The 12,317-nt window shown below is 39.5% G+C and overlaps 1 protein-coding gene across 9 annotated transcripts in view; it reads right to left on the reverse strand.

Moving 5' to 3' along the window:
* Positions 1–12,317, reverse strand: part of EPG5 (ectopic P-granules autophagy protein 5 homolog) — a 59,085-nt gene that overhangs the window by 6,106 nt on the left and 40,662 nt on the right. For 7 of the 9 annotated variants that reach the window (XM_030469772.1, XM_030469774.1, XM_030469771.1 and 4 more), the window contains 11 exons: positions 11,705–11,918; positions 10,760–10,920; positions 10,436–10,643; positions 9,701–9,776; positions 8,706–8,809; positions 7,627–7,802; positions 6,713–6,898; positions 3,858–4,067; positions 3,578–3,722; positions 1,158–1,400; positions 151–370 (listed from right to left, as the gene is read on the reverse strand). In XM_030469772.1, coding sequence (XP_030325632.1) covers positions 151–370; positions 1,158–1,400; positions 3,578–3,722; positions 3,858–4,067; positions 6,713–6,898; positions 7,627–7,802; positions 8,706–8,809; positions 9,701–9,776; positions 10,436–10,643; positions 10,760–10,920; positions 11,705–11,918 — 1,943 coding nt within the window. Of the gene's footprint in view, positions 1–150; positions 371–1,157; positions 1,401–3,577; positions 3,723–3,857; positions 4,068–5,468; positions 5,565–5,994; positions 6,595–6,712; positions 6,899–7,626; positions 7,803–8,705; positions 8,810–9,700; positions 9,777–10,435; positions 10,644–10,759; positions 10,921–11,704; positions 11,919–12,317 lie in introns of those variants that run through there. The other 2 variants (XR_003989075.1, XM_030469779.1) reach the window with 2 other exon arrangements.

Genomic DNA, 12,317 nt, shown 5'->3' on the forward strand with positions numbered 1-12,317 from the left:
GCACCGAGGTCGGACAGACTCCATAAGAGTGGACATAGAAGGATTTGCCATTTCATCCAGCAGCATGGTGAAAATAACCTAATTATACAGCCTATACAACGACAACCAAATTAAAAGTCAAGGCATATTCAGAAGCCTTGAGTTTCCTACCTTGGGTACACCTGCTCCAACCATTTGCTGATGGTTAGCAGGATTTTCATTTCATTGGTAAGAGTCTGGTCAGTGTTTAGGCATTGCAGCAGGTAGACATACAGGGTCAAGTAGCTTCCTAAAGACAGACACTCCTGCAGGAATTCTTCCATGGTTAGCTCAGGAACTTGGAGGGAGGCGAGTATAGGGCCCCAGCCTAAATCCTGGTGGTGAGGAGAATCTATAAAGAAAACAAAAGAACAGAATAAAAAGCATGTGAGAAAGCAGCGCTTATTTCACCGTGTTCCTGTAACACAGAATTTGGGCTGGTTTGGCTATTTTCCAGGTAATCAGCTCGCCATGCAACTCTGATGGAGAGAAAAGAAAAACTCCACTATCATATGGCACCTCCTTGAGGCCAAGGCAAGATATCTTCCCAGCATTCAGTCAGGATTAAATTTAGGAATTTACCAATGGAATTTCAAGTATTTCCTTCAGGTGTACTGAAATCTGATCACACAGAATGTGGAAGAAATCAAAATGTGGTTCCACAAGGATTATATAAACAGAAAGCGACGGGGAATCACATCAAAAAAACCTTCAGAATTTTACCAATGAAGACTGGGGTTTTTTTTTTAATTAGCCTACAGAACAATAGAGGAGGGGAAAAATACCTGGTTTGTTCTCTTGGGATGATTCTCTGTTTTTAAAAAGTCTTCCCCTTTAGCTGGAAAAATGGCAACCATTACATAGAGCATATTGGTTTCCACAGAGACAGGTATGGTTCTTAAAAAAACGCAGTTAGAGCAGTTGCAAAACACAAACCACAATGGCCTAACTTTTCTCTATCTAGCTTTGGGAGCCATCAGATACAAAAAAAGTGGCCCTGATTACAGAAATCAGATTAAACCCCAGTTCCAGTGCTACACAGAGTGAAGCTGTAAGTATTCCAGATGATTTGTATTTAATGGGCATTCAAGACTGATCAAACTTTTTGAGACAAGCTGCAGCAGAAGACAGGCTCCTACCTTCATTGAAGTAAGCAGTAATACAGGCTTCTGTCGTCTCTGCCATGTGCCGCACAGATGCCAGGCTCTGACATGCTGCTGTGAGGAGGGGCATTGCCAGCAACCCATGAACTTTGCTGTCAACCCACTTCCGTAAGCTCCCCCGTAGAGACTCAGCGGTTGTCACACTAGAATTGTTCATCATCATCAGTGTTTCTGTGAACAGGCTGCTGAGGGCCATGTGACGCATTTGCAGGTCCATCTCTGAAAGTCAGAAATAAGAGAACCATTTCAGCACATAGACACTGGACCCCAATTTCAGCTTCTCCACTGAATACTTTCTGTAGGTACTGGGAAAAGCCTCTTGCTCATTACACACCTCAATTCCCTACCTGCACTTACAAGACTGCAGTAAGACACTCATTCCTTGCAGTCTCTTCCCTTGTTGAGACAGCTCATCATTCATTAAACAGAGAGACACCTGATAAGGCCACACAGCAGAGTACACTGGAGCCCAGCTTTCTCCTAGGCTCTTTTACCAAGATTACAATGCAAATAAATTGAATGATAAAGCATGTTTACAGTCTCCAAGAAAAACTCTGGTATAAAATCACAGTTTAAAGCACAGCTTAGAGTGAAACAAACAAGATTTCAGCTTATTCAACTTAAAATATAACAGACATGAGCCCTGAAATGTTACAATCCCCTCATGCCTTTCAGGATTTCCTGCTAATCCCAGCGTTCAGTCTCATAATATCTTTTTGAAATCATCTCTTGGCATTACCTGAGCATGTTATCATGGGACACCTGTAATAACACCCTCGAAGCACTAATATTTCCTTAAATTGGCTCTTAAAAGTCTATCTACAGAGTAGATCTTTGCACATGTTGAAAAAAGTTATTATTGTTATGAAAGAAATTTTTCAAGCAACATCATGTATTGTAGAAGGAAAAATTTTAACTGTTTATGAAGAAAAGTTGTGCACAGAGGGATTTATCACTGGAAAAACACCACCCAAAGAGGCTCAGACCTCCAAACTTGCAGATACTTGGAAGCTCGCTGGACAAGACCCTGTAGAACCTGATTTAACTTTGAAGTTAGCCACTGGTTTGAGAAGGAGACTGGACAACAGGCCTCCAAAGTAAAAGCAAACTGTGGTCTCCACTCTGCTGCCAAAGGAATGGAGAAAAGTAACTACTACAGCTGAACCCAGGACAGTATCCACCCCTTATTCCATACCATTCATGTCATGCTCAGATCCCATATTTTTCAATATACCATCACTTTTTGTCTCATATATATATATATATATCTTACACCCTTCCAAACTAAGCTATTCTCCTGTCCAGCTGTTGCCAACAGAAGGTGCTGCCCCAGAGTCCCTTCCAAAAACTTCTGCCAGCCTCCTTCATACCTCACAGAGAAGCTAAATCTTATACACACCACTGCTTTTGTGCAACTGCACCAGTGACCCTCCTGCACTCCACAGTCTGGCTGAGCAAGACAGAGCATTCTCTCTTTCAGCCCTTCAACACATACAAGTGTGCACATGGGTTCATGAAACAGAGCTGCACCTCTTACACTGGAGCTCCTTTCTCGTGCAGAATCTCTCAGCTACAATAAGCATCAGCAGCAACAGGCAAGCCTTCACTTCTCTTCAAGTCACAAAGAGTTTTACTGACTACGGCGGTATCCTACAGAGCTTCTCCAAGTAGCAATAAAAGTAATGAAAGAAACAGTTCTCAGTCTCACAGACTTTCAGATACTTCCTGTTCTCTCTTGCTAGGACAGCTATATGAGTAATGGACAGAAAGAGACACGACTCCTGACTTGCTGTATAGTACAGCATGGCAACTGATTTCACCTGAAGTTTAAGTTCAATAGAGGAAGCTCAGGATGGTACTAGTAATAGAAATGAGATCAATACAAATGCTGCAGGTGTGGACACACTGTACTACTAGTATACATCAATACCATTCCCCTACTTCAAAAGTCAGTTTTCCCAAGTGCACAACAGGTTAGAACTCTTGTTTAGAATCCCATCCCTGAAGGACCATGAGAGTAATTGTGTCATCCTTCCTTTTAATAAAGATGCAAATAAAATCTAAAAAAATATTAAAAAACTAGAGAACACAGAATAGAATCCCTCAAGCTCCTCTATATTCGTCAATTTTTTCCTCACAACATAACCCCTGTTTTTAGTGTTGGTTCTGCCACTCTTAACAGCTCTACAGGCTAACTATACTTTTGTGTACAGACTATATTTTTGTGTTGTGCTTATACCACCTATATATACATCAAAGCAACATGTCCTACTGCGCACGAGGAAGACATGAGAGTAATGCAAGAAATTACACAGTCACAGATGCTCAACAAGCCATGCAGTAGAATAAGGGATCTTGACAGCTTTGAAGTAGTTTGCCACTTCTTTAACACAAACCTGGAGGATTAAAGATGACAACATCATCTAGCAACTTGGACATTTCTTGTTCCAGAACTGCAAGAGTAATCTTTCCACTTTGTTCTAAGGTGCTGAGGAACTGAACCACCTGGCGAATGTATGCTCGGCACTTCAGTGTTGCATCCTGTTAACCAAAATTTAAATAAATTAGGAAAAAAAAATCATGCCTAGAACTCTTTCCACGCTCTATAATATACGAAAGCAGAACACGCAAATGACAAGAAGAGCTCAGAGACACTGCAAATCCAGTTCAACTTACAAGGTGGATGTGACTTTCTGAAGATGCACCAAAGCCTGCTGAGATTTTCAGTAGCTTCACAATCAGTTCAGTTGCAGCATCCTTAGCAAGGATAACAGAGGGAGGGTAGTGACTGCTGCAGTAGCTGATGATGCTTTGGTAAGATGAAATGCCCACAAGCTGCCAAGGAAGGGAGCTGGTCTGTCCAAGAAGATTTATGAGTGGAGATTCCTGGAGATTTAAAGACATCAGTCTAAGCTCAACCTTTTTCAGTGTTTAAAATTAACATTCACAGTACTCAATACTGGAAGGAAGCCCAGACTCCAAAATTTGAAGGAGATGGAGCAGAAACACCACAGAAATAGATGACCACTGGGAGTCTGGCTCCTTATGCAAGCAGAAAGCCAACCCACGTATGTCATCTCTAGCATTCACATAACAGTACCCAGGCTGTTGCAGCAGCTCTAACCAAGCTCCAAAGTCAGTGAGAAAGATTAAAATTTAATATGTACAGAGAGAGGGAAAGAAACAGAGACACTACAACATAAAGTCACTTCCGTAGAGGTTTAAAAGAGGCATTAAAATTTATTTTAAATAAACTAAGTTCGCAGTTGAACCAGGGACAGAAGCCACGTCCCTCAATTTTCCATTCAGTGCAACATCTTCCAACCTGGGGGACTCCTCAAGTGCTAATTCTCATAAATACCATCCTGAACTGTCCAGCACCCTACAGTGTTCACAATTCACACTGGCAGTGCAAGTACACAGCTGTCTATAAGCAGCAGAGAGTATAGCCTCCGTTACCACCATCCTCCTCTCATGGGTTCATACACATCTGCAATACAAAAGGGCCACCCTAGACACTGAGAAGCACCAGATTTCTGCATGTTATATAATGAACAAATACTGGAATTGTGCTGACACACAACCTAGAGACTGTAACGATCCAGAACTAACCCAAATTAGACTACATCAACAAGAGTGTGACACTGGTACATCAAGTACTTCTCAAGTAGCTCATGCGCTGGAACACAGGGCTGAGAAAGTTTGAGGCTTAGGTCAAGGTGTCACAGGAGCCTCCTGGGAGGTAAAAGATGAGTGATGGGCTGTGCCAGTTTAACACACTGCTGGAGGCTAGGAGGGAATTCCTGAGGCTGACTCACACAATGTACAAACCGGTATCTTTTGAAGCTTGAGAAGCTTCTGATAAGCAAATACATTCAGGTCAAAGCATGTGAACTCTGGTAATTTTCCTAAACTGGAATACAATGTTGATCAAAGGCTGCTGGTGACATCTTGACACAGCATCTTGTAATGCCTCAGAGGAAACAGATAATCAAAGACACTGCAATTAGAGGAAAACTGGCAGATGTGAAATGGCCTTCCTGAAGATTACCCAGATCCTTTGCAAGAGTCCTCCAGAAGCAATGGACTGACACTGTGACAGATTTACCCACACAGAGCTCTTAGCAAAAGCGAGGTTTGGAATGTCCATCCTAACATTTAATGCTTCTCTTTCCTATTCCAATAATTCATAAATACAGGGGTGCAATAATAAATAGGAAAAGTGCTGAGAAACCAGAGATGATCAAATCCCCCTTCAGAGCAAGGGAACAAGAAAATTCAACCTACAGATGAAGTAATTTGTCCCCAGTAACTCAGCAGCAGTCAGTGCCAAGCTTCTTTAAAGATGTATCTGGTCTTCAAGCTGTTGTTACATCATTGTGACTTGTCATCACACCATATGGAGTTAGGAGGGGAGCATTTTAAAGTAAAATATAAATATTTGTAAAAGCACTTCTGTTAAGGACTGAACAACAATTAGAGAAAACATGTTCAAGCAGACAAATATTTTCCTTTTAGACAGCGATGAAAAAACCTACACCCAGATCAAGTGCTGCTCCTAACCTCACAGGGACTAATCCCATTGCCGAGTTGTGCTTAACACAAGAAACTGGAAGTACTTGTAGTACAGTACTGGAAGACCAGTACTGAAGATCAGGTTGGAAAACACCACGAACACGCACACAGTAAGGCACAGAGCCTGGCATAAGCTTTTCATAAGTAGATGATTCCTTACTATCCCTCCATACATTCATGTTTGCCGCTCAGAAAAAGTAGCAAGGCACAGTGGAGATTTACATGACTGGCTGTGACAGAATAAACATGACTCACTGATTCTCCCAATTCTTCCCACAGGCACAAACACCAGTCAAAGCTGCTCCTGCACTCATGTCAGCAGACTACCTGAATCAAACCAGGCAGACCCATACTCAGGTGCATATAACACGTACACATATATATGCAGATGTATTATAGGTGCATATGTAAATTTTTGCTAATACTGCCTCTGCTTTGCATGTGCTTATAAGTAAGGCTCTCCAAAACCAGGAAAGAGAAAAGGAAACAGGTATTTTAACTAAAGACTGGCTTCAGAGATAAGAAAACTATATAATGCAGCATCCCCGACTTTAAAATGGAAGGTAAACAACTGTACAGTAGCTTTGTGTAATAAGAATGATTTTTTTAAACACTAATGAAACTAACGTACTTATTTGTTCTTTCCAAAGCCTAGAGTGTAATTTTGTAACTTCAGGAAGCTGTCTGTATTTATTTCCTTACTTTTTACAACACTACTGCAGCACCAACAGAAGCTTCTTAAAATGAACAGCAGCTCTTTTCCACACAAGTTATACAAAATGCTTTACATAAGGAATTAGTCTTGGCCACCTTTGGAAGACTATTTGGCGTATTTCACCTATGCAAAAACCACTTCTGAGTTAGTAATTCTGCAAGTGAGGCACATCCTCTGCCCTTGCTAGCAAAGGGTTATTATTCTTCTGAGACGGGCAGGTATGAACCTTTCCAAAAATTACCTCTTTGCCTGTAAGTTGTTCCTCCTTTCCCAGCAGGACCATCATATACAGCAAACAGACAATCATGTTGTGAGTCTGAGGGTGCGGGTTGGGATTCCAGGCATCAGAGAGGACACTGACCCAGTTTATTTCACATAACACATAACCCAAGAATAGGAAACAACTCTTGGGGCTGCCTCTTTCAATCTAGGAAAAATGAAAAAAGACAGGCATATAAAAAACAATGTAAGATATAAATACTTTCATATTTTTCAGTAGCCACAGTAGCATTTTAGGTCAGCAAAGGAGAAGATAGATGCCACTTCTCCATCATTTTACCCCCAACCAGAAGTGTTGCACATGTAACCGTCTAAGCCTCTCAAATAATCAGTACAGAACACCAAGCCACTGCAGGCCAGAAAGAATTAATTTATTACAAACTCTTAGCTGCATAACTGCATCCACTTCTCTTCACGCTAACGGAAACTATGAAATTCTAAGCCTATTTAGAACTGCATGAAGAACTCATCCCAAACAGGTAAGCTGTAAATCCTGGAGCATTTCCACACCCATCTGCAGCTTTACATTGTCTCAGGCAACTTGGAAGTGAGAACAACATGACAACAGTAAAATATGTTAACTCTAACTAAATACATATTAAAATAACCCAAGCTATTCTATGATTCTATATATGTAATAAATGAGATGTTCAGATAGAGCAATGTCAGATTACAAAGACTGCCAGCTCTACAGCTCCACACAACTTTGTCTAACACTCAATAGCACTCCTTTACAAAAATCAATCACAAAATGAGCAGCTGTGAATGCTACAAACTTTAAAAGCTTACTTGCTAGGAGAACTGTCTTCAGGTCTCCAGTTGTCTTCAATGGCAATACTGACTATGAACTTAATTCAACAGATACTGTGTACTCACTTTAAAGAACTCTTCCATAAGCATCTGGTCTGGATGCATTTCTTTCCATGGAAGCTTTCTGAACTCAGTATGGAAAGCATAGAGAATAAACTCTGGCATTTTGGGGGCTGTGCAGCATTCACAGTAATGCATTAGATGTAACCAAAGAGCCCCGTGGTGGCTTGGCAACAGCTTATCTAGATTCAAAGAAAATAGCTCAATTAACAACAGAAAAAAAAAATTCAGGGAAAGCTTGGTTACAGAAGTCCAATTTTGAAGACGAAAAACCATAAATGGAAGTTACACTAAAATATGCACAAAATAAAAAATGCACATTAAGCTTTTAGAATTTTTTTTCCTCCAAATCAACAATTAGGGAAGCTTATGATTTCATGCCCTTCCTCAAGAAGGACATGAAGAGCTGCAGGACAATAATTCAAAGTTCTAAAACATTCCTTCCATGTAGAACTTCATTGCTTTTACGTTGTGTTTGTGTTTTTAAAAGATCTTATTTATCACAAATTTCATAAAACACACAATAGCATGTTATTTTTTATTATTTATTTTTACAAGAGAAGTTTGAATCTGGTTCATCCTTGAAAGTTATTAAGAGATATTGTGAAATAAATTTTTTCCATTCCTATGTCTAACTACACATTAGGTACAATAAGCTATGCTAAATAGGAGCTCAAAATGATCTGTCCTGGAGATTAAAGTACCCTGAAGACTAGTTGTTGAGACATAGGTGTTGGTCATTGTGACATGTTACTGTGTATGTAATATGGGAACAACATACAGACCTGGAATGAAGTCATGCATTTCTCATGACAGCTCATTTTGGTCTGTTTTCCTTCATATTTAGCTTTGTCATCTGACAGATACACATTTATTAGTCATGGTATCTGCCCTTGCCAACAAAAAAAACCTGCCTTTTAAGGATGAAACAAAGAAATGCTCCTGGTACCACTGCAGTGATCATCCTGGCTAAAAGTTCGTAATAGATAAAATCACCTCACATCCCACAACTAAATCAAAAGTCTTTTTTGGCCTGATAGGACAAAAAAGTGCCACTACATTAAAATACTGTAGACTTCACCCACCTTTAAAGCTCTCATGCAATAGCTTGATGCAATCTGTAAACAAACAGACCATGGTGGATACTACAGGAGTGTCACTCTCCAACCAAGGATAGCAAGGCTGGTTACTTAAAGAAGTAGAAGGAAAGCAACACAAATTCAGTGCTGAGTTATCAGATCATAAACACTTAAGCAATTTAAATATTCTAAAGCACAGTAAATCAATATAGTACAGGCACCAGAAGTTCTCTCAAACTCAACTCTTTGGGACTCTCCTCTTCTTCCTTAGAAGAGGACATACTATAACGGCACATATACATTATGTGTATAGTACATACTATAATGTCATACTGATGATCCACGATCCCACTGAGTAAGCAGTGATTACCTGTCTGACATTTATAACTGAATTAAAGAGCAAAACACCTGAATTTCTGAATAACAGCACACACCACCTGCAGTCAGCTTTCTAACTAAGTACTGAAGATGCACTCACAACTCAAAAAACTTTTGGTTTTGGAAGAAAGTAAAATTTAAACGTATAATACTACAAATAACTATCCACGTGAAGACAGAGGTACACAAGACAGTAGATTATCATCCTGAAGTTTCTCTACATCCCACTTTGGTTTGTATCTGCTTGGCTTGCTTTGTTTTGTTTTAAACTAAGGCATATTAGATATTATGGAAGCTAAAAAATGGAATCTAAAAATTCAAGTTTCAGTGTTTTCAGAAGTGATTGCAATCATATCTTTCTCATAACCAAGCTCTGGTCAGGAAGCAGAAATATTTCATGAATCTAAAATAATTATTCAATCCAAGCCTTGGAAAATTAGACTTAAATAATTAATTAGTTCTGTAATTACTTAGGATATAGGCGCAGGTAACAGCTACTTAAATAGAAAGTCACAATACAGTCATGACTTAAAAAAAACCAAGACAACAATGAAAACCATTCTTACAGGGCTAAAGTCCTTACTTCAGCAAAAATTCATTTAACTTTAAAATGCAATATATACCTTGCATCTTCCTTATCCAAGACCAGTATCCATGGTCTAAAGAGTCCAGCAATGACTGAATACAGAGACTGCAATGCTAGAAGAAAACAAAACAAAGAAGTTGCCTTATTTATTTTTTTCCTTCAAATCAGCAATAGTGAACAAATCCCACACTTCCCAACTTGAATACAATGTCCTTTACTTACTGCAACATTTAATCAGTTCTTCCTGGTCAAATACAAATGTAAAATACAATACCCTTACTAGTAATGTTGGTTAACAGTATGGTGGTTTTAACAACAATCATAAGCATTTTACATTGCTTAGATGTTTTAATATCACTTTAGCACATCTGAGGTTCTGGAGGTCATGATGATTCAGACTTTAAACCTATATATACTAAAATATAAGGTATTTTGGTGATTTCCCTCAAACCAAAACCACGCCATGATGAAATTCATTAGTCACTCATTCCCAAATCTCTGCTCAGTGCAAAAGACTACATTTTTCTTTGAAGAAAGTATGATCTCTTCATAAAATAACTTTAAAACAAGCTTCCTCCATGTAAAGATAAAGCAGAAAGTCTCATATGGCCATGCAGCAGCATCGAAATTTACTTGTCTGTATTTTAATGTTTTCATCATTGTACAAATGCAGAGCAAGAAAATTTTACTGTATATTTAAATGGCCTTTAACAGAGAAAATTAGAGAAACTGAATGCCTGTTATTAAGTAATTTGCTTTAAAGACACATTACCTGCTAGAATTCTGTTACTGCCAACAGGCTCTTGGGCTAAATTGGCAACTTCCATGTCAATAAGTCGTTTAATAAGATACTCCAGAAATTTATTCACTTCAGCCACATAAGGACTCCACTTTGAAAACAGGCCAAAAGTCCTGAAGTCCGTCGAAGCCAGCCGGAGTTTGCAGAAAGATGTGGAAAGCCATTCTATTGTCTCTCTAACCTGTGAAAAGGAGGATATTCATCAGACACAGAAAGATTGCACAGCAGTGCCGTTTGTCACTGGTGGGCACCTTTCACAGCTGAAAAACATAATAAATCAAGCAAAGAGGCACCCACCTGTTCTGCAGAGAGGGGAATTTTTGCTGCATCCTGCAATACAGGATTTTCAGTAGAGCCACTTCTCTTGAAGCTCACCTGCTCAGTCACTGGTGAACCACATCCCAAAGCTTTAAGTGATGCTTTCCAACAATCAGGGCTTAGAAGCTGCTCTGACGAGCCTTAGGAGAAAGAGAAGGAAATGCATTTGTGAAAAATCAGGAAAAGGGTGATAGCCCCTTTCCCAAAAAAAGTCAGAAAAGGTTGAAATTAGACCTCCCTACTACATAAAACAATAAATAGAAATAGATACAGCATGAGTTTGAAATCCCAAAGTTCAAAGGTGAGAGGTATCTCTAATTCCCAAATATAAGTAATTTAACCTTCCCTTTTGGCATCTACGTGCTCTCTTAGAGAGTTTCCCAGGCACTCAGTACATCCCTGGGTACAATCACATATTAAGAGATAGCTGCTGCATCAGCACATGGGTTGACATAGTTTGTTCTCATTTTAGAGGTACATCAGATTATAGGTAGCATCTAATGCCAACCAGCATGTTTTCAGCAGATATGAGTATCAGCCCCAGGTCGCCGCAACTCCAGTTCTCAGTTCGACATTGAAGGGTGCTCAAGAACTAGGATGCTGCATTACAGATTGTGGCATAATTATAACTAATAAGGGCTTCCACTAATAGAAACCTCTCCTCCATCATTCTGTAATATGGGTTGAAAATCTATTGTCACTGATGTGCTTGGTCTGCAGGAGAGTGTTTCTTTCTAGTAGAGCTGAAAGATGTCTAACAAAAACATACCACATGTATGTACGCACGTAAAAGTGCATATAGAAACTTAAAAGTTTAAATCATTCCACATTTGCTGCTATTTAACTTTACTGCACACAGTTCCTCTTTTTAAGCCAGAAGAGTTCAGTACAAAAGGCTATGTACGCATCGACTCAGATACTCACTTTGCACAAACAATCTTAAGAAATCACTATAGTGATCAGGGAACTGATACTGGAGAAGGTTAGTCCAATGCTTGCAGAAGATATTAAATGGCATCAAAATATCTTCGTCGGGTTCAAGGCCACATGCATTCAGAGCCAAGTGAATAGACTCCAGAAGCTTGCTACGTTCAGACAGAGGTGGCTTAGCAATGCTTAACCATTGCATAAGGTCGAACTAGAACAGAGGACAGGAAGCATTTGTAAGCAGAACTTTTAACAGCCACAACACCTCTAAGGAGAAGGGAGAAATTATCAGGGGGGGAAAAAAATCCTGAAGTTTTCATATATTTAAGAAAAAACTAATTAATCTGCACCTCATTAACCCCAACTCAAAACCAAGGTAATGCTCTCCAAAGGTTATGATTTAGCATGTTGCAGAAGTCCCAGAATTTATGAAACAAGCCTGGGCAGGAGTTTTCTGATTCACAAAGATGCGTATCAATTTCCATGCTTCAGTACCACTGCCAAGCAAACACTTACAAGCATTAGACCGGGTTACTCTCCATAATTCACAAATTTTCAGGTGGAGGCACAAAGTTATTGCAGCCTTTAGACAATCTGCTCAGATCTAGGT

The sequence above is a fragment of the Strigops habroptila genome, chromosome Z (assembly GCF_004027225.2).
Source record: "Strigops habroptila isolate Jane chromosome Z, bStrHab1.2.pri, whole genome shotgun sequence".
NCBI lineage: Eukaryota > Metazoa > Chordata > Aves > Psittaciformes > Psittacidae > Strigops > Strigops habroptila.